The following is a 23,771-nucleotide window of genomic DNA, read 5'->3' as shown; positions in this document are numbered from 1 at the left end:
TCAGTGGGTAAAGGGGGCAAAACTTTTTTTAAGTATATAAACGAAAGGAGAAAAACAAAAGGTGGAATAAAAAGACTAAAGACAGAAAGAGGGAGACAATGTAATAGCTGATCATTTTACTCATTATTTTTGTTCAGTATTCACTACTGAAGCTGCATACACACACAACGATTTTGTTACCGGTGCCAACGATTTTCTGTCAGATTATCTGTCAGATTTTTTAAAGTGTAATGAACGATTTTTATGAACTACAAATGATTTTTGCATATTCCCTTAATGAAAATCGTTCAGTTGACAAGTCTGACTGAACTACAAACGTGAACGGGAATGAACGATAATCATTCATCATTTGACTCAGAAAGTGAACGATTTTTTTTAAACGATATCGTTTAACGATAATCATTCAAAAAATCGTTGTGTGTGTATGCAGCTTGAGAGAGAGGGAAAGGGGCCACAGTTACGTTGCAGGTATAATCAGGAAAATGAGGTAGGAACAAGCACATTTACAGAGGAGAAGATCCTATCGGAACTCTCAAAACTGAAAGTGGATAAATCAGTGGGGCCTGCTGGGATACATCCAAGGATACTAAGAGAGCTTAAAGGGGTGCTGGTAACACAATTAACAGAATTATTCAACCAGTCACTAGCTACTGGAGTCATTCCAGAGGACTGGAAAAGAGCAAATGTTGTCCCACTGCACAAAAGTGGAAGCAAGGAAGAGACCAGTGACTAGCGACCAGTGACTAGCGACCAGTGACTACTGACCAGTAACTAGCGACCAGTGACTACCGACCAGTAACTAGCGACCAGTGACCTGACATCAGTAGTTGGGAAATTGATGGAAACACTCTTAAAAGAAAGAGTCGTAGATTATCTGAAATCCAACAATTTTCAGGACCCCAAACAGCATGGATTTACTGGGGGGAGATCACGTCACACAAATCTTATTGACTTTTTTGACTGGGTGACTAAGGAAATAGATAAAGGGGGCATAAATATAGCTTATCTAGACTTTAGTAAGGCTTTTGACACTGTTCCACATCGCAGACTGATAAATAAACTGGGAAGCATAGGATTGTATACAAAGATAGTTGAAAGGATAAGATCATGGCTGCAGGATAGGAAACAGTTGTAGTAAATGGAGAGCAGTCTCAGGAGGGAAATGTTACCAGCGGAGAACCTCAGGGATCTGTACTGGGACCAGTGCTTTTTAAAATCTTTATTTATGACATTGCAAATGGTACTGAAGGGAAACTAGGCCTTTTTGCAGATGACACAAAGGTATGTAACAGGGTAGACACACCAGGAGGGGTAAAACAAATGATTGATGATATAGGGAGACTAGAGGAATGGTCAAGAATGTGGCAACTACAGTTTAATGCCAAAAAATGCAAAATTATGCACTTGGGTCTCATAAATCCAAAGGCTAAATATAGTATTAATGGCACTATACTGGGAACTACTGAGGAGGAAAGGGATCTAGGAGTCACTATTTCAGCTGACATAAAGGGCTAAATATAGTATTAATGGCACTATACTGGAAACTACTGAGGAGGAAAGGGATCTAGGAGTCACTATTTCAGGTGACTTAAAGGCTACATATAGTATTAATGGCACTATACTGGTAACTACTGAGGAGGAAAGGGATCTAGGAGTCACTATTTCAGCTGACATAAAGGGCTAAATATAGTATTTATGGCACTATACTGGAAACTACTGAGGAGGAAAGGGATCTAGGAGTCACTATTTCAGGTGACTTATAGGCTAAATATAGTATTAATGGCACTATACTGGAAAGTACTGAGGAGGAAAGGGATCTAGGAGTCACTATTTCAGGTGACTTATAGGCTAAATATAGTATTAATGGCACTATACTGGAAACTACTGAGGAGGAAAGGGATCTAGGAGTCACTATTTCAGGTGACTTATAGGCTAAATATAGTATTAATGGCACTATACTGGAAAGTACTGAGGAGGAAAGGGATCTAGAAGTCACTATTTCAGGTGACTTATAGGCTAAATATAGTATTAATGGCACTATACTGGAAAGTACTGAGGAGGAAAGGGATCTGGGAGTCACTATTTCAGGTGACTTATAGGCTAAATATAGTATTAATGGCACTATACTGGAAAGTACTGAGGAGGAAAGGGATCTAGGAGTCACTATTTCAGGTGACTTATAGGCTAAATATAGTATTAATGGCACTATACTGGAAACTACTGAGGAGGAAAGGGATCTAGGAGTCACTATTTCAGGTGACTTATAGGCTAAATATAGTATTAATGGCACTATACTAGTAACTACTGAGGAGGAAAGGGATCTAGGTGTCACTATTTCAGGTGACTTATAGGCTAAATATAGTATTAATGGCACTATACTGGAAACTACTGAGGAGGAGAGGGATCTAGGAGTCACTATCTCAGGTGACATAAAGGCTAAATATAGTATTAATGGCACTATACTGGTAAGTACTGAGGAGGAAAGGGATCTAGGAGTCACTATTTCAGGTGACTTATAGGCTAAATATAGTATTAATGGCACTATACTGGTAACTACTGAGGAGGAAAGGGATCTAGGAGTCACTATTTCAGGTGACTTATAGGCTAAATATAGTATTAATGGCACTATACTGGTAACTACTGAGGAGGAAAGGGATCTAGGAGTTGCTATTTCAGGTGACCTAAAGGCTAAATATAGTATTAATGGCACTATACTGGAAAGTACTGAGGAGGAAAGGGATCTAGGAGTCACTATTTCAGGTGACTTATAGGCTAAATATAGTGCTAATGGCACTATACTGGTAACTACTGAGGAGGAAAGGGATCTAGGAGTCACTATTTCAGGTGACATAAAGGCTAAATATAGTATTAATGGCACTATACTGGAAACTACTGAGGAGGAAAGGGATCTTGGAGTCGCTATTTCAGGTGACTTATAGGCTAAATATAGTATTAATGGCACTATACTGGAAAGTACTGAGGAGGAAAGGGATCTAGGAGTCACTATTTCAGGTGACTTATAGGCTAAATATAGTATTAATGGCACTATACTGGAAAGTACTGAGGAGGAAAGGGATCTAGGAGTCACTATTTCAGGTGACTTATAGGCTAAATATAGTATTAATGGCACTATACTGGAAAGTACTGAGGAGGAAAGGGATCTAGGAGTCACTATTTCAGGTGACTTATAGGCTAAATATAGTATTAATGGCACTATACTGGAAAGTACTGAGGAGGAAAGGGATCTAGGAGTCACTATTTCAGGTGACTTATAGGCTAAATATAGTATTAATGGCACTATACTGGAAAGTACTGAGGAGGAAAGGGATCTAGGAGTCACTATTTCAGGTGACTTATAGGCTAAATATAGTATTAATGGCACTATACTGGTAACTACTGAGGAGGAAAGGGATCTAGGAGTCGCTATTTCAGGTGACCTAAAGGCTAAATATAGTATTAATGGCACTATACTGGAAAGTACTCAGGAGGAAAGGGATCTAGGAGTCACTATTTTAGGTGACTTATAGGCTAAATATAGTATTAATGGCACTATACTGGGAACTACTGAGGAGGAAAGGGATCTAGGAGTCACTATTTCAGGTGAATTATAGGCTAAATATAGTATTAATGGCACTATACTGGGAACTACTGAGGAGGAAAGGGATCTAGGAGTCACTATTTCAGATGACATAAAGGCTAAATATAGTATTAATGGCACTATACTGGTAACTACTGAGGAGGAAAGGGATCTAGGAGTCACTATTTCAGGTGACTTATAGGCAAAATATAGTATTAATGGCACTATACTGGTAACTACTGAGGAGGAAAGGGATCTAGGAGTCACTATTTCAGGTGACTTATACGCTAAATATAGTGTTAATGGCACTATACTGGTAACTACTGAGGAGGAAAGGGATCTAGGAGTCACTATTTCAGGTGACATAAAGGCTAAATATAGTATTAATGGCACTATACTGGAAACTACTGAGGAGGAAAGGGATCTAGGAGTCGCTATTTCATGTGACTTATAGGCTAAATATAGTATTAATGGCACTATACTGGAAAGTACTGAGGAGGAAAGGGATCTAGGAGTCACTATTTCAGGTGACTTATAGGCTAAATATAGTATTAATGGCACTATACTGGAAAGTACTGAGGAGGAAAGGGATCTAGGAGTCACTATTTCAGGTGACTTATAGGCTAAATATAGTATTAATGGCACTATACTGGAAAGTACTGAGGAGGAAAGGGATCTAGGAGTCACTATTTCAGGTGACTTATAGGCTAAATATAGTATTAATGGCACTATACTGGAAAGTACTGAGGAGGAAAGGGATCTAGGAGTCACTATTTCAGGTGACTTATAGGCTAAATATAGTATTAATGGCACTATACTGGTAACTACTGAAGAGGAAAGGGATCTAGGAGTCACTATTTTAGGTGACTTATAGGCTAAATATAGTATTAATGGCACTATACTGGAAAGTACTGAGGAGGAAAGGGATCTAGGAGTCACTATTTCAGGTGACTTATAGGCTAAATATAGTATTAATGGCACTATACTGGAAAGTACTGAGGAGGAAAGGGATCTAGGAGTCACTATTTCAGGTGACTTATAGGCTAAATATAGTATTAATGGCACTATACTGGAAAGTACTGAGGAGGAAAGGGATCTAGGAGTCACTATTTCAGGTGACTTATAGGCTAAATATAGTATTAATGGCACTATACTGGAAAGTACTGAGGAGGAAAGGGATCTAGGAGTCACTATTTCAGGTGACTTATAGGCTAAATATAGTATTAATGGCACTATACTGGTAACTACTGAGGAGGAAAGGGATCTAGGAGTCACTATTTTAGGTGACTTATAGGCTAAATATAGTATTAATGGCACTATACTGGGAACTACTGAGGAGGAAAGGGATCTAGGAGTCACTATTTCAGGTGACATAAAGGCTAAATATAGTATTAATGGCACTATACTGGAAACTACTGAGGAGGAAAGGGATCTAGGAGTCGCTATTTCATGTGACTTATAGGCTAAATATAGTATTAATGGCACTATACTGGAAAGTACTGAGGAGGAAAGGGATCTAGGAGTCACTATTTCAGGTGACTTATAGGCTAAATATAGTATTAATGGCACTATACTGGAAACTACTGAGGAGGAGAGGGATCTAGGAGTCACTATCTCAGGTGACATAAAGGCTAAATATAGTATTAATGGCACTATACTAGTAACTACTGAGGAGGAAAGGGATCTAGGAGTCACTATTTCAGGTGACTTATAGGCTAAATATAGTATTAATGGCACTATACTGGTAACTACTGAGGAGGAAAGGGATCTAGGAGTTGCTATTTCAGGTGACCTAAAGGCTAAATATAGTATTAATGGCACTATACTGGAAAGTACTGAGGAGGAAAGGGATCTAGGAGTCACTATTTCAGGTGACTTATAGGCTAAATATAGTATTAATGGCACTATACTGGAAAGTACTGAGGAGGAAAGGGATCTAGGAGTCACTATTTCAGGTGACTTATAGGCTAAATATAGTATTAATGGCACTATACTGGTAACTACTGAAGAGGAAAGGGATCTAGGAGTCACTATTTGAGGTGACTTATAGGCTAAATATAGTATTAATGGCACTATACTGGAAAGTACTGAGGAGGAAAGGGATCTAGGAGTCACTATTTCAGGTGACTTATAGGCTAAATATAGTATTAATGGCACTATACTGGAAAGTACTGAGGAGGAAAGGGATCTAGGAGTCACTATTTCAGGTGACTTATAGGCTAAATATAGTATTAATGGCACTATACTGGAAAGTACTGAGGAGGAAAGGGATCTGGGAGTCACTATTTCAGGTGACTTATAGGCTAAATATAGTATTAATGGCACTATACTGGAAAGTACTGAGGAGGAAAGGGATCTAGGAGTCACTATTTCAGGTGACTTATAGGCTAAATATAGTATTAATGGCACTATACTGGTATCTACTGAGGAGGAAAGGGATCTAGGAGTCGCTATTTCAGGTGACCTAAAGGCTAAATATAGTATTAATGGCACTATACTGGAAAGTACTCAGGAGGAAAGGGATCTAGGAGTCACTATTTTAGGTGACTTATAGGCTAAATATAGTATTAATGGCACTATACTGGGAACTACTGAGGAGGAAAGGGATCTAGGAGTCACTATTTCAGGTGACTTATATTCTAAATATAGTATTAATGGCACTATACTGGGAACTACTGAGGAGGAAAGGGATCTAGGTGTCACTATTTCAGGTGACTTATAGGCAAAATATAGTATTAATGGCACTATACTGGTAACTACTGAGGAGGAAAGGGATCTAGGAGTCACTATTTCAGGTGACTTATAGGCTAAATATAGTGTTAATGGCACTATACTGGTAACTACTGAGGAGGAAAGGGATCTAGGAGTCACTATTTCAGGTGACATAAAGGCTAAATATAGTATTAATGGCACTATACTGGAAACTACTGAGGAGGAAAGGGATCTAGGAGTCGCTATTTCATGTGACTTATAGGCTAAATATAGTATTAATGGCACTATACTGGAAAGTACTGAGGAGGAAAGGGATCTAGGAGTCACTATTTCAGGTGACTTATAGGCTAAATATAGTATTAATGGCACTATACTGGAAAGTACTGAGGAGGAAAGGGATCTAGGAGTCACTATGGAGTCACTATTTCAGGTGACTTATAGGCTAAATATAGTATTTATGGCACTATACTGGAACGTACTGAGGAGGAAAGGGATCTAGGAGTCACTATTTTAGGTGACTTATAGGCTAAATATAGTATTAATGGCACTATACTGGAAAGTACTGAGGAGGAAAGGGATCTAGGAGTCACTATTTCAGGTGACTTATAGGCTAAATATAGTATTAATGGCACTATACTGGAAAGTACTGAGGAGGAAAGGGATCTAGGAGTCACTATGGAGTCACTATTTCAGGTGACTTATAGGCTAAATATAGTATTTATGGCACTATACTGGAACGTACTGAGGAGGAAAGGGATCTAGGAGTCACTATTTTAGGTGACTTATAGGCTAAATATAGTATTAATGGCACTATACTGGAAAGTACTGAGGAGGAAAGGGATCTAGGAGTCACTATTTCAGGTGACTTATAGGCTAAATATAGTATTAATGGCACTATACTGGAAAGTACTGAGGAGGAAAGGGATCTAGGAGTCACTATTTCAGGTGACTTATAGGCTAAATATAGTATTAATGGCACTATACTGGAAAGTACTGAGGAGGAAAGGGATCTGGGAGTCACTATTTCAGGTGACTTATAGGCTAAATATAGTATTAATGGCACTATACTGGAAAGTACTGAGGAGGAAAGGTATCTAGGAGTCACTATTTCAGGTGACTTATAGGCTAAATATAGTATTAATGGCACTATACTGGTAACTACTGAGGAGGAAAGGGATCTAGGAGTCACTATTTTAGGTGACATAGGCTAAATATAGTATTAATGGCACTATACTGGGAACTACTGAGGAGGAAAGGGATCTTGGAGTCACTATTTCAGGTGACATAAAGGCTAAATATAGTATTAATGGCACTATACTGGAAACTACTGAGGAGGAAAGGGATCTAGGAGTCGCTATTTCATGTGACTTATAGGCTAAATATAGTATTAATGGCACTATACTGGAAAGTACTGAGGAGGAAAGGGATCTAGGAGTCACTATTTCAGGTGACTTATAGGCTAAATATAGTATTAATGGCACTATACTGGAAAGTACTGAGGAGGAAAGGGATCTAGGAGTCAGTATTTCAGGTGACTTATAGGCTAAAAATATAGTATTAATGGCACTATACTGGAAAGTACTGAGGAGGAAAGGGATCTAGGAGTCGCTATTTCAGGTGACCTAAAGGCTAAATATAGTATTAATGGCACTATACTGGAAAGTACTGAGGAGGAAAGGGATCTAGGAGTCACTATTTTAGGTGACTTATAGGCTAAATATAGTATTAATGGCACTATACTGGGAACTACTGAGGAGGAAAGGGATCTAGGAGTCACTATTTCAGGTGACTTATAGGATAAATATAGTATTAATGGCACTATACTGGGAACTACTGAGGAGGAAAGGGATCTAAGAGTCACTATTTCAGGTGACATAAAGGCTAAATATAGTATTAATGGCACTATACTGGTAACTACTGAGGAGGAAAGGGATCTAGGAGTCACTATTTCAGGTGACTTATAGGCTAAATATAGTATTAATGGCACTATACTGGGAACTACTGAGGAGGAAAGGGATCTAAGAGTCACTATTTCAGGTGACATAAAGGCTAAATATAGTATTAATGGCACTATACTTGTAACTACTGAGGAGGAAAGGGATCTAGGAGTCACTATTTCAGGTGACTTATAGGCAACATATAGTATTAATGGCACTATACTGGTAACTACTGAGGAGGAAAGGGATCTAGGAGTCACTATTTCAGGTGACTTATAGGCTAAATATAGTATTAATGGCACTATACTGGAAAGTACTGAGGAGGAAAGGGATCTAGGAGTCACTATTTCAGGTGACTTATAGGCTAAATATAGTATTAATGGCACTATACTGGAAAGTACTGAAGAGGAAAGGGATCTAGGAGTCACTATTTCAGGTGACATAAAGGCTAAATATAGTATTAATGGCACTATACGGGTAACTACTGAGGAGGAAAGGGATCTAGGAGTCACTATTTCAGGTGACATAAAGGGCTAAATATAGTATTAATGGCACTATACTGGAAACTACTGAGGAGGAAAGGGATCTAGGAGTCACTATTTCAGGTGACTTATAGGCTAAATATAGTATTAATGGCACTATACTGGAAACTACTGAGGAGGAAAGGGATCTAGGAGTCACTATTTCAGGTGACTTATAGGCTAAATATAGTATTAATGGCACTATACTGGAAACTACTGAGGAGGAAAGGGATCTAGGAGTCACTATTTCAGGTGACTTATAGGCTAAATATAGTATTAATGGCACTATACTAGTAACTACTGATGAGGAAAGGGATCTAGGAGTCACTATTTCAGGTGACTTATAGGTTAAATATAGTATTAATGGCACTATACTGGAAAGTACTGAGGAGGAAAGGGATCTAGGAGTCTCTATTTCAGGTGACTTATAGGCTAAATATAGTATTAATGGCACTATACTGGAAAGTACTGAGGAGGAAAGGGATCTAGGAGTCACTATTTCAGGTGACTTATAGGCTAAATATAGTATTAATGGCACTATACTGGTAACTACTGAGGAGGAAAGGCATCTAGGAGTCACTATTTCAGGTGACATAAAGGCTAAATATAGTATTAATGGCACTATACTGGAAAGTACTGAGGAGGAAAGGGATCTAGGAGTCACTATCTCAGGTGACTTATAGGCAAGCAAACATTGTAACAAAGCAATGAGGAAGGCAAGTCAGATGCTTGGTACATAGGGAGAGGAATCAGTAGCAGAAAGAAAGAAGGGATAATACCACTGTATAGGTCATTGGTACGTCCTCATCTCCAATACTGTGCTCAGTTCTGGAGGCCATATCTCCAGAAGGATATTAATACATTAGAGACTGTACAAAGAAGGGCAAAGAAAATGGTGCATTGTCTACACCACAAAACGTACCAGGAAAGACTAAAAGATCTTATATGTATAGTTTGGAGCAGAGAAGGGAAAGGGGGGGACACGATAGAAACGTTCATATATATAAAGGGTTTTACCAAGGTAAAGGAAGGAGACATTCTTCATAGAAAGAGAAGTATTAGAACAAGAGGACATGATCTGACACTGGGGGGACATGATAGACTCTCGCATATATCAGGGGATATAACAAGGTAAAGGAAGGAGACATTCTTCATAGAAAGAGAAGTATTAGAACAAGAGGACATGTACTGACACTGGAGGGTGGTAGGTTCAGGGGAAATGTGAGGAAGAATGACGTCACAGGAAGGGTAGTGGACAAGTGGAATAGCCCCCATCAGAGGTGGTAGAGGATAAGACAGTAGAGCAATGTAAACATACATGGGATAGACATAAGGACATCCTTCAGAAGCAGTAAGGATCAATAAGGGTTGAGGTAACAATATGTTTAAAAATGGGGCCGACTAGATGGGCCAAGTGGTTCTTATCTGCCGTCACATTCTATGTTACTATGTTTCTATGTTTCTAAATATATAACTAAGCAGAAAAATAAATAAAAATATACAGCACGAGTATTTAATGTTAAGTAATTCTGGGGAAGAACAAGAAAAAGCTAATGAAAGCTAAATAGGTGTAAAACCCTCTGGGTGTGTATCAACAATATAAACATTGCAAGGCCAAAATAGTAGTAAAATATACATATTGAGAGGAAAAAGTATTGAGTGAAAATAGTGAGAACAATATAAGACACAAAATATTAGTTACAAATAGAGTTATCGAATAAACCATATAAATGAGCCGAGTGTCGAAGGGGAGTAATTAGTGTATAACCCGCGAGTAAGTAACAATTCTATTCTAAGTCTTCTTCCCTTTCCATAATAAACAAAAAACAATAAAATGTGAGAATTCCACAATAAGTGTCAACAATCAACATATACAGGGAATATATAAAAGATATAAATCTACAATAACATTATTAATAATACCAAGAAGAAATAATAACAACATATACAGGGAATATATAAAAGATATAAATCTTCTGTAATAACATTATTAATAATACCAAGAAGAAATAATAACACCATATACAGGGAATATATAAAAGATATAAATCTACAATAACATTATTAATAATAACAAGAAGAAATAATAACAACATATACAGGGAATATATAAAAGATATAAATCTTCTGTAATAACATTATTAATAATACCAAGAAGAAATAATAACAACATATACAGGGAATATATAAAAGATATAAATCTTCTGTAATAACATTATTAATAATAATAAGAAGAAATAATAACAACATATACAGGGAATATATAAAATATATAAATCTTCTGTAATAACATTATTAATAATAATAATAAGAAATAATAACATATACAGGGAACATATAAAAGATATAAATCTTCTGTAATAACATTATTAATAATAACAATAAGAAATAATAAGAACATATACAGGGAACATATAAAAGATATAAATCTTCTGTAATAACATTATTAATAATAACAAGAAGAAATAATAACATATACAGGGAACATATAAAAGATATAAATCTTCTGTAATAACATTATTAATAATAACAAGAAGAAATAATAACAACATATACAGGGAACATATAAAAGATATAAATCTACAATAACATTATTATTAATAATAATAATAAGAAATAATAACAACATATACAGGGAACATATAAAAGATATAAATCTTCTGTAATAACATTATTAATAATAAGAAGAAATTATAAGAACATATACAGGGAACATATAAAAGATATAAATCTACAATAACATTATTAATAATAACAAGAAATAATAAGAACATATACAGGGAATATATAAAAGATATAAATCTTCTGTAATAACATTATTAATAATAACAAGAAGAAATAATAAGAACATATACAGGGAACATTTAAAAGATATAAATCTACAATAACATTATTAATAGTAACAGGAAGAAATAATAACAACATATACAGGGAACATATAAAAGATATAAATCTTCTGTAATAACATTATTAATAATAACAAGAAGAAATGATAACAACATATACAGGGAATATATAAAAGATATAAATCTACAATAACATTATTAATAATAACAAGAAGAAATAATAACATATAAAGTGACAATCAGCTTGGTTTTGCCTTGACAATGATTGTGGCTTTAAAAATACGGAAAGACTCTCAGAAGTTCTAGCAGTGGCTGCAAGTCGCACTCTATTACATAAGGCCCAAAGTGTTTGCGATTGCGCATGTGTGAAAACCGCACTTTGTGCATGCAGCAATTGTGTTGTGAATATGCTCCTATAGACAGGGGCACCGAGAGGGGGGGGAGCGGGTACAGTTTGCCCGGGCTTCCAGGGGGGCCTGGCGGGGGCCCGGGTCTGGCGCCGCCCCCCCTCACTTCCTCCCTCTGCAGCAGCCCAGCACACAGCAATCTCCTATGCCTGAAGGGGGGAGCGATCACACTGATCGCGCCCCCCACTGGCTTTGCGTCGGGCTGAGGGGCTCACAGCGCCCCCTCCCCGGCGAGAGGCGGCACTGCAAAACTCTTTTTTTTCCGAAGGGGGCACGGCCACGCCTTCTGAAATTAGGCCACGCCCCCTCTTTACCGGGGCCCGCGTGGCTCTCTACACCCCTGCCTATAGAGGAACCAGTCACAGAATGAGTGCAGCTCCTCCCTTTAGGGTACTAGAATTGCCTCCACCCAGGCTTCATTATGTAGATGTATTTCTAGGACTAGGACCTGCCTGGGTAAGCCCAAGGAAAACTAATGCTGGGTACACACTAGTTTGACTGGTCAACCAAACTTATCTGATGATTGGTAAGTGCATAGACCCTTACCAATCATCCACCCAATGTTTTGGGCCTGATGTCACAACTAGGTGGGCATTTATGTTTCCCCGCCAGGTAACTGCAGCATGCATACGGGTGATCAGCAGGTTGCCCGTACACACCAGCTGGTGCACCGATATACAGATGTGTCCTCATACATCTAGCCTCCTTGCGCGTTAAACAGCCCTTCTAGTTGTGCCATGCCGTGGCGTAACTCACCAGCCCCAAGCCTCTTTTTATGCAACTTTTTACCTTCAAATGCATCTTATTCACACAGTGATAGCACCAGCAGCTTCTGCTGATTACAATGATATGCAGCATGTCTATATTCTGTGGGTGTATCTGCATGTCTATATTCTGTGTGTGAGACTGCGGGTGTATCTGCATGCCTATGTTATGTGTGTGACTGCGGGTGTATCTGCATGCCTATATTCTGTGTGTGACTGTGGGTGTATCTACATGCCTATGTTCTGTGTGTGACTGCAGCTGTATCTGCATGCCTATATTCTGTGTGTGACTGCGGGTGTATCTGCATAACCTATATTCTGTGTGTGACTGCGGGTGTATCTGCATGCCTATGTTCTGTGTGTGTGACTGCGGGTGTATCTGCATGCCTATATTCTGTGTGTGTGACTGCGGGTGCATCTGCATGCCTATATTCTGTGTGTGTGACTGCGGGTGTATCTGCATGCCTATATTCTATGTGTGTGACTGCGGGTGAATCTGCATGCCTATATTCTGTGTGTGTGACTGCGGGTGTATCTGCATGCCTATACTCTGTGTGTGTGACTGCGGGTGTATCTGCATGCCTTTATTCTGTGTGTGTGACTGCGGGCGTATCTGCATGCCTATATTCTGTGTGTGTGACTGCGGGTCTATCTGCATGCCTATATTCTGTGTGTGTGACTGTGGGTCTATCTGCATGCCTATATTCTGTGTGTGTGACTGTGGGTGTATCTGCATGCCTATATACTGTGTGTGTGACTGCGGGTGTATCTGCATGCCTATATTCTGTGTGTGACTGCGGGTGTATCTGCATAACCTATATTCTGTGTGTGACTGCGGGTGTATCTGCATGCCTATATTCTGTGTGTGTGACTGCGGGTGTATCTACATGCCTATGTTCTGTGTGTGTGACTGCGGGTGTATCTACATGCCTATGTTCTGTGAGTGTGACTGCGGGTGTATCTGCATGCCTATGTTCTGTGTGTGTGACTGCGGGTGTATCTGCATGCCTATGCTCTGTGTGTGTGACTGCGGGTGTATCTGCATGCCTATATTGTGTGTGTGTGACTGCGGGTGTATCTGCATGCCTATATTCTGTGTGTGACTGCGGGTGTATCTGCATGCCTATGTTCTGTGAGTGTGACTGCGGGTGTATCTGCATGCCTATATTCTGTGTGTGACTGCGGGTGTATCTGCATGCCTATATTCTGTGTGTGACTGCGGGTGTATCTGCATGCCTATATTCTGTGTGTGAGTACGGGTGTATCTGCATGCCTATATTCTGTGTGTGACTGCGGGTGTATCTGCATGCAAATATTCTGTGTGTGACTGCGGGTGTATCTGCATGCCTATATTGTGTATGTGACTGCGGGTGTATCTGCATGTCTATGCTTTGTGTGTGTGACTGCGGGTGTATCTGCATGTCTATGCTTTGTGTGTGTGACTGCGGGTGTATCTGCATGCCTATGCTCTGTGTGTGACTGCGGGTGTATCTGCATGCCTATATTCTATGTGTGTGACTGCGGGTGTATCTGCATGTCTATAGTCTGTGTGTGACTGCGGGTGTATCTGCATGTCTATAGTCTGTGTGTGTGACTGCGGGTTTATCTGCATGCCTATATTCTGTCTGTGACTGTGGGTGTATCTGCATGCCTATATTCTGTGTGTGTGACTGTGGGTGTATCTGCATGCCTATATTCTGTGTGTGACTGCGGGTGTATCTGCATGCCTATATTCAGTGTGTGACTGCGGGTGTATCTGCATGCCTATATTCTGTGTGTGACTGCGGGTGTATCTGCATGCCTATAGTCTGTGTGTGTGACTGCGGGTGTATCTGCATGCCTATATTCTGTGTGTGAGACTTCGGGTGTATCTGCATGCCTATATTCTGTGTGTGTGACTGCGGATGTATCTGCATGCCTATATTGTTTGTGTGTGACTGCGGGTGTATCTGCATGCCTATATTCTGTGTGTGACTGCGGCTATATCTGCATGCCTATATTCTGTGTGTGACTGCGGGTGTATCTGCATGCCTATATTCTGTGTGTGACTGCGGGTGTATCTGCATGCCTATATTCTGTGTGTGAGTGCGGGTGTATCTGCATGCCTATATTCTGTGTGTGAGTGCGGGTGTATCTGCATGCCTATATTCTGTGTGTGACTGCGGGTGTATCTGCATGCCTATATTCTGTGTGTGACTGCGGGTGTATCTGCATGCCTATATTCTGTGTGTGAGTGCGGGTGTATCTGCATGCCTATATTCTGTGTGTGAGTGCGGGTGTATCTGCATGCCTATATTCTGTGTGTGACTGCGGGTGTATCTGCATGCCTATATTCTGTGTGTGACTGCGGGTGTATCTGCATGCCTATATTCTGTGTGTGACTGCGGGTGTATCTGCATGCCTATATTCTGTGTGTGACTGCGGGTGTATCTGCATGCCTATATTCTGTGTGTGAGTACGGGTGTATCTGCATGCCTATATTCTGTGTGTGACTGCGGGTGTATCTGCATGCAAATATTCTGTGTGTGACTGCGGGTGTATCTGCATGCCTATATTGTGTATGTGACTGCGGGTGTATCTGCATGTCTATGCTTTGTGTGTGTGACTGCGGGTGTATCTGCATGTCTATGCTTTGTGTGTGTGACTGCGGGTGTATCTGCATGCCTATGCTCTGTGTGTGACTGCGGGTGTATCTGCATGCCTATATTCTATGTGTGTGACTGCGGGTGTATCTGCATGTCTATAGTCTGTGTGTGACTGCGGGTGTATCTGCATGTCTATAGTCTGTGTGTGTGACTGCGGGTTTATCTGCATGCCTATATTCTGTCTGTGACTGTGGGTGTATCTGCATGCCTATATTCTGTGTGTGTGACTGTGGGTGTATCTGCATGCCTATATTCTGTGTGTGACTGCGGGTGTATCTGCATGCCTATATTCAGTGTGTGACTGCGGGTGTATCTGCATGCCTATATTCTGTGTGTGACTGCGGGTGTATCTGCATGCCTATAGTCTGTGTGTGTGACTGCGGGTGTATCTGCATGCCTATATTCTGTGTGTGAGACTTCGGGTGTATCTGCATGCCTATATTCTGTGTGTGTGACTGCGGATGTATCTGCATGCCTATATTGTTTGTGTGTGACTGCGGGTGTATCTGCATGCCTATATTCTGTGTGTGACTGCGGCTATATCTGCATGCCTATATTCTGTGTGTGACTGCGGGTGTATCTGCATGCCTATATTCTGTGTGTGACTGCGGGTGTATCTGCATGCCTATATTCTGTGTGTGAGTGCGGGTGTATCTGCATGCCTATATTCTGTGTGTGAGTGCGGGTGTATCTGCATGCCTATATTCTGTGTGTGACTGCGGGTGTATCTGCATGCCTATATTCTGTGTGTGACTGCGGGTGTATCTGCATGCCTATATTCTGTGTGTGACTGCGGGTGTATCTGCATGCCTATATTGTGTATGTGACTGCGGGTGTATCTGCATGTCTATGCTTTGTGTGTGTGACTGCGGGTGTATCTGCATGTCTATGCTTTGTGTGTGTGACTGCGGGTGTATCTGCATGCCTATGCTCTGTGTGTGACTGCGGGTGTATCTGCATGCCTATATTCTATGTGTGTGACTGCGGGTGTATCTGCATGCCTATATTCTATGTGTGTGACTGCGGGTGTATCTGCATACCTATATTCTCTGTGTGTGACTGCGGGTGTATCTGCATGTCTATAGTCTGTGTGTGACTGCGGGTGTATCTGCATGTCTATAGTCTGTGTGTGACTGCGGGTGTATCTGCATGTCTATAGTCTGTGTGTGTGACTGCGGGTTTATCTGCATGCCTATATTCTGTCTGTGACTGTGGGTGTATCTGCATGCCTATATTCTGTGTGTGTGACTGTGGGTGTATCTGCATGCCTATATTCTGTGTGTGACTGCGGGTGTATCTGCATGCCTATATTCTGTGTGTGACTGCGGGTGTATCTGCATGCCTATATTCTGTCTGTGACTGCGGGTGTATCTGCATGCCTCTATTCTGTGTGTGTGACTGCGGGTGTATCTGCATACCTATATTCTCTGTGTGTGACTGCGGGTGTATCTGCATGTCTATAGTCTGTGTGTGACTGCGGGCGTATCTGCATGTCTATAGTCTGTGTGTGTGACTGCGGGTTTATCTGCATGCCTATATTCTGTCTGTGACTGTGGGTGTATCTGCATGCCTATATTCTGTGTGTGTGACTGTGGGTGTATCTGCATGCCTATATTCTGTGTGTGACTGCGGGTGTATCTGCATGCCTATATTCTGTGTGTGACTGCGGGTGTATCTGCATGCCTATATTCTGTCTGTGACTGCGGGTGTATCTGCATGCCTCTATTCTGTGTGTGTGACTGCGGGTGTATCTGCATGCCTATATTCTGTCTGTGACTGTGGGTGTATCTGCGTGCCTATATTCTGTCTGTGACACACAGCAGTAAGGGGAAGGTGGTCTGCTCAAGAGTCAAAATATCAATCTCTTGGAGTTGAGGGCTGCCAGGTTAGCTTTTTTTGCACTAGTCTCTTACCGAATTCCCAGGAGATATCGGTCCAGCTCTGCCTGGACAACAGGACCGTAGTTTTCTTATCTCAGCAGAAAGGGAGGCACTCAATCCCTCATTCTCTACCAAGTGGCAATAGACATCTGGGACTGGGCAGTGGAGTGATCCATACCCCTATGCGCAATATATTTCAGGAGAGCTAAACGAGTTAGTTGATTCCTTATCCAGGAAAAAACTCACACTGGATCATGCAACTCTAAAGACCTTTGGTCAACCACAGGTGAACCTGTTTGCAACTCCATCAAACACTCAGGTTCCAACCTTTATCTCCAGAATCTGGACTCAAGGGGCCATGCACATGGACGTGATGTCCTTCCCATGGACAGACCTTCTTTTTCCTTACACCTTTCCTCCTCCTGCCATACTACTGAAGGTCTTCCACAAGATCAAAGCAGACAGGGTATTGCAACTCATTCTAGTATATCCCGCCTGGCCCTCCAGAGTTTGGTTCCCCTTGATCACCCCTCTCTGCAAAGGTCCCAAACTTTCCCTAGGAATGTCCAGAGACTGCTTCCAGGGAACTCCAGTCCTCCTACAGGATCTTCCCCATTGCATGTGGATAGCAAAATTACTCGTTTGTCGACCTCTACTAACCTCTCGGCTTCATCTATGGCATTGATAAACGTATATCTTAGCCCCAGGACAAGATCCAGATACCAAGCCATAATTGATGAGTTTATGGCCCGGCGGGCTGCTCAGGCTCCACCCTCGGGCTCTACTTCCGAGCACAACTCAGCCCTACATTTCCTGGCTACTTTGTCTGAGTCAGACCTCGCTTCTGCCACAATACATTCATATGGCTCAGCACTGGCTCTCCTTATTCCAGGCCTCACAGAAAATAAACTATACCTTAGACTACTACTTAAGGGTATTTTCTTGTCCAGACGTCCGTGTCCACGATACTCTAACACGTGGGACATTAATCCCTTTCTAAATTTCCTTGCTACTATTCCTTCTGCGGCTGACATCTCTAATCTTTCGATAAAGCTTTCTTCACTCCTAGCACTGACATTTGCAGCCCGAGGAGCCGAACTCTCCTTAATACACACATACAAATGCTGGATGACACCCATTTCACTGGGTTTCCATATTGTTTTGAGAGGACACACAAAGACCAGTTCCATTCAGTCCCCTCTGGTGGAGTTTGATCTACTTAGAGACCAGTCATACCCGGATCTTTGCACAGTCGACTGCTTATCTACCTACCTAACACTCACAGCCCCACTGAGAGACAACATTTCTAACCTCTTTATCACTTGCCATAATCCTTTCATCCCACCAGACCTTCCACAGTCAGGGGTTGGATAGTTTGGCTAGGCAGAGTTCAGGGATAGACACCTCCCACTTCAAGGGTCATTCCCTTCATGGTGCTGCCATCACTTCGGCAGTGGCTAGGAGCTTGACATTACAGTCCAAAATGCAAGCCGCTCATTGGTCTTCCACTTGTACCTTCGTTAAACACTATTGGAGGCCTTCCGTTACGCAAAGGACAGAATTCCTTAGAACAATCACCAGGTATGTGGTAGTCTGCCCATCAGCTAGGTGACAAGCCTCCCGAGGAACAAACAATAGTTTTCAGGAATCTATGATCTGCAAACTCCATTTGTTTTAGGGAATGGGATTGGCACCTACAGTAGCAACAGCTCCCACCCAACCCACCCTATACCTTGCTAGGTCTGCTGCCATTAAGCTCTAATGTCAGTTATTAGTTATACCTGACCTCTCCTTTACTTTCAGGCACCTAAAAGGTCCACAAGCAGCAGCAGCAGTCACAGCTACCTTAGGATCAGAAGTAGCTTTACCCTTATCTATCTTCTACAGTCACCGCAAGTTCGCAGGATTTTGACTATGGACCTGATTCAGAGCTGTTGCGATAGATGCGATCACTCGCAGCGTATGCAAATTCAGCGCACGCCCAGTAAGGAAGGCGATCGCTCGGCAAGGCATTAACATGCCCACTATGTCTTGGCGTGCGATCATTTTGTGTAAGTAGACGCCCCCCAGCCATTCATAAGATGCCCACTTGCGCACGTCATCTCCTGGAAGTGCATGAAAACACTGGTACATCGAACACGATCTAATGTGCTCGCAGCGCTTGAGGTTGACTATACCTGCCCGCAAGCACTGCGATCCCTTCAGCGTGAAATACAACCAGGTGACGTGTACAATGACGCTGCATGTTAATTATGCACGCCTCTGAAACGACGTTGAAACACTCAGGCACGCCTGTGATCGCACCTCCACTCCCCCGTTACTAGTGGCCTTCACCTGTTACCACCCACAAACGGCCTCTCCTGTCACTCATTACACTGGGCTGTCTATGCTGGGCAAGCGAGCGCTTCCTTATCTGTCGCAGTGGTTCACGCACACGTATTGCGATAGACACATGCGCAGAATGCAAATATCGGCCAGCAACGTGCGATCGCATCCTAGCGAGCGGGTCTGAATCAGGTCCTATGTTCCTGTTTCAAGGCAGCATAGGAGATTGTTCCTCCACCATTCCCATTCCCTTTCCTGATAACCTTGTGCTACAGTTTGCTGGTCTCTAGTAAACGTATCTGTTTCTTCATCAACATTAGTCTCCTGTCTCCTGTCTCCTTTGTTCTTGGGTTACAGGAATTCTCTTGTTGTAGTCGGGATTACCATCTGTAAGGGGGGGGGGCTCAGCCATTTATACTGAGTGTGCCCAGCAACCGTGATGTGCGTTCTATTGAATGCATCAGCCTCTTGTATGGCTACGATTAGGTGATGAATAATTAACTTGTTAGAAGGATACTAATCATTTTCTTGTCCATATGAATAGATTGTTTTCTTTTTATGCACTTTTGCATTTTAATAAACAATTATTATATGATATTATTCACCCCCATAGTGCTGTGCAGTTGTGTGTTTATGATACTGCTATTTCCTGCTTCCAAACCATGACGCCTCACCTGCATGATGAAGATTAAAGCGGAACAAAATGGTGAAATACAATGCCCTGGAATGTGGAGCACATAGAAGAACGATCCTATCGCCGCACATAGAACATAGAAGAACGATCCTATCGCCGCACATAGAACATAGAAGAACGATCCTATCGCCGCACATAGAACATAGAAGAACGATCCTATCGCCGCACATAGAACGATCCTATCGCCGCACATAGAACATAGAAGAACGATCCTATCGCCGCACATAGAACATAGAAGAACGATCCTATCGCCGCACATAGAACATAGAAGAACGATCCTATCGCCGCACATAGAACATAGAAGAACGATCCTATCGCCGCACATAGAACATAGAAGAACGATCCTATCGCCGCACATAGAACATAGAAGAACGATCCTATCGCCGCACATAGAACATAGAAGAACGATACTATCGCCGCACATAGAACATAGAAGAACGATCCTATCGCCGCGCATAGAACATAGAAGAACGATCCTATCGCCGCACATAGAACATAGAAGAACGATCCTATCGCCGTGCATAGAACATAGAAGAACGATCCTATCGCCGCACATAGAACATAGAAGAACGATCCTATCGCCGCACATAGAACATAGAAGAACGATCCTAACGCCGCACATAGAACATAGAAGAACGATCCTATCGCCGCACATAGAACATAGAAGAACGATCCTATCGCCGCACATAGAAGAACGATCCTATCGCCGCACATAGAACATAGAAGAATGATCCTATCGCCGCACATAGAACATAGAAGAACGATCCTATCGCCGCTCATAGAACATAGAAGAACGATCCTATCGCCGCACATAGAACATAGAAGAACGATCCTATCGCAGCACATACAACATAGAAGAACGATCCTATCGCCGCACATAGAACATAGAAGAACGATCCTATCGCCACACATAGAACATAGAAGAACGATCCTATCGCCGCACATAGAACATAGAAGAACGATCGTATCGCCGCAGAGAACGATCCTATCGCAGCATTACATTTCTATTCCACCTCTCTTACAGAATAGGCCCCAATGTGTGTTCCCCACAGTGTTAAAACTCTTCCATTGTGTCCTGGTCTTTCTGTAGAAATCTGTAAATTGCTGCACAAGTTGTCCCTGGGATCATACTCACAGGATAGGTGATATTATTGCCCCCAACCCCTGTAAGGTTTCCAGGGACCGCTCTCAGTGCCTGTGACCTGTACATGTAGAAAGCCGTGCAGTTATGGTATAGGCTGGTACACGTTGCCATATATGTGTCATACCTGTAATCTGATCATATTCTAATTGTCAGGCATTCTGCCCTGTCTGCTCTCTCCCAGGTAATCTGCACTTGGTACAGATGCCAAAGACTTGGTCAGAATCTCGAACATATTGCCGCAGCTACTTTACTGACCTGGCCTCTGCCTCATCTTCTGCTGAGCAACAAATGATGTCGACCCTGTTATCCAGCTACACCCCCAGTAATGGCTTCTGGTTTGGCCTCAGACGCAGCCGTTTCTGGGGTAATTGGTATTGGAGTGGAGGTCAGACATGGGGACAATTCACCTTCTGGGGAGATGCAGAACCAAATGATCCACTCTCTAAGCATTGCGGCCTGATCACAGGAGACCCTGCCAGAAACTTCAGCTGGAGCACAGGATGCTGCCAACAGTACCTTCCATTTGTGTGCTATGGGGGTCAGTATATTGCTCTATAATACACATGTATAGTCATTATACTCTGATTACAGTGTGTGCTATGGGGGTCAGTATATAGCTCTATAATACATACATGTCTAGTCATTATACTCTGATTACAGTGTGTGCTATGGGGGTCAGTATATAGCTCTATAATGCATTCATGTATAGTCATTATACTCTGATTACAGTGTGTGCTATGGGGGTCAGTATATAGCTCTATAATACACTCATGTCTAGTCATTATACTCTGATTACAGTGTGTGCTATGGGGTTCAGTATATAGCTCTATAATACACTCATGTATAGTCATTATACTCTGATTACAGTGTGTGCTATGGGGGTCAGTATATAGCTCTATAATACACATACATGTATAGTTATTATACTCTGATTACAGTGTGTGCTATGGGGTCAGCATATAGCTCTATAATACACTCATGTCTAGTCATTATACTCTGATTACAGTGTCTGCTATGGGGGTCAGTATATAGCTCTATAATACACTCATGTATAGTCATTATACTCTGATTACAGTGTGTGCTATGGGGGTCAGTATATAGCTCTATAATACATTTATGTATAGTCATTATACTCTGATTACAGTGTGTGCTATGGGGGTCAGTATATAGCTCTATAATACACTCATGTCTAGTCATTATACTGATTACAGTGTGTGCTATGGGGGTCAGTATATAGCTCTATAATACATTCATGTATAGTCATTATACTCTGATTACAGTGTGTGCTATGGGGGTAGTATATAGCTCTATAATACATTCATGTATAGTCATTATACTCTGATTACAGTGTGTGCTATGGGGGTCAGTATATAGCTCTATAATACACATACATGTATAGTTATTATACTCTGATTACAGTGTGTGCTATGGGGTCAGTATATAGCTCTATAATACACTCATGTCTAGTCATTATACTCTGATTACAGTGTCTGCTATGGGGGTCAGTATATAGCTCTATAATACACTCATGTATAGTCATTATACTCTGATTACAGTGTCTGCTATGGGGGTCAGTATATAGCTCTATAATACACTCATGTATAGTCATTATACTCTGATTACAGTGTGTGCTATGGGGGTCAGTATATAGCTCTATAATACACTCATGTATAGTCATTATACTGATTACAGTGTGTGCTATGGGGGTCAGTATATAGCTCTATAATACATTCATGTATAGTCATTATACTCTGATTACAGTGTGTGCTATGGGGGTAGTATATAGCTCTATAATACATTCATGTATAGTCATTATACTCTGATTACAGTGTGTGCTATGGGGGTCAGTATATAGCTCTATAATACACATACATGTATAGTTATTATACTCTGATTACAGTGTGTGCTATGGGGTCAGTATATAGCTCTATAATACACTCATGTATAGTCATTATACTCTGATTACAGTGTGTGCTATGGGGGTCAGTATATAGCTCTATAATACATACATGTCTAGTCATTATACTCTGATTACAGTGTGTGCTATGGGGGTCAGTATATAGCTCTATAATGCATTCATGTATAGTCATTATACTCTGATTACAGTGTGTGCTATGGGGGTCAGTATATAGCTCTATAATACATTCATGTCTAGTCATTATACTCTGATTACAGTGTGTGCTATGGAGGTCAGTATATAGCTCTATAACACATTCATGTATAGTCATTATACTCTGATTACAGTGTGTGCTATGGAGGTCAGTATATAGCTCTATAATACATTCATGTCTAGTCATTATACTCTGATTACAGTGTGTG

General features: G+C 41.3%; 1 protein-coding gene across 1 annotated transcript in view; it reads left to right on the top strand.

Moving 5' to 3' along the window:
* LOC148453494 (C-type lectin domain family 4 member K-like) overlaps positions 1 to 23,771 on the top strand; it is a 108,785-nt gene that overhangs the window by 10,153 nt on the left and 74,861 nt on the right. Inside the window, exon 4 of the mRNA XM_088462049.1 lies at positions 21,634 to 21,990. Within this exon, the coding sequence (XP_088318175.1) occupies positions 21,634 to 21,990 (357 nt within the window). The remainder of the gene's footprint in view (positions 1 to 21,633; positions 21,991 to 23,771) is intronic.

This window comes from Taudactylus pleione, unplaced genomic scaffold (genome assembly GCF_031769625.1).
Source record: "Taudactylus pleione unplaced genomic scaffold, aTauple2 ptg001139l, whole genome shotgun sequence".
Taxonomy (NCBI): domain Eukaryota; kingdom Metazoa; phylum Chordata; class Amphibia; order Anura; family Myobatrachidae; genus Taudactylus; species Taudactylus pleione.
This window is presented reverse-complemented; position numbering and strand designations above follow the sequence as displayed.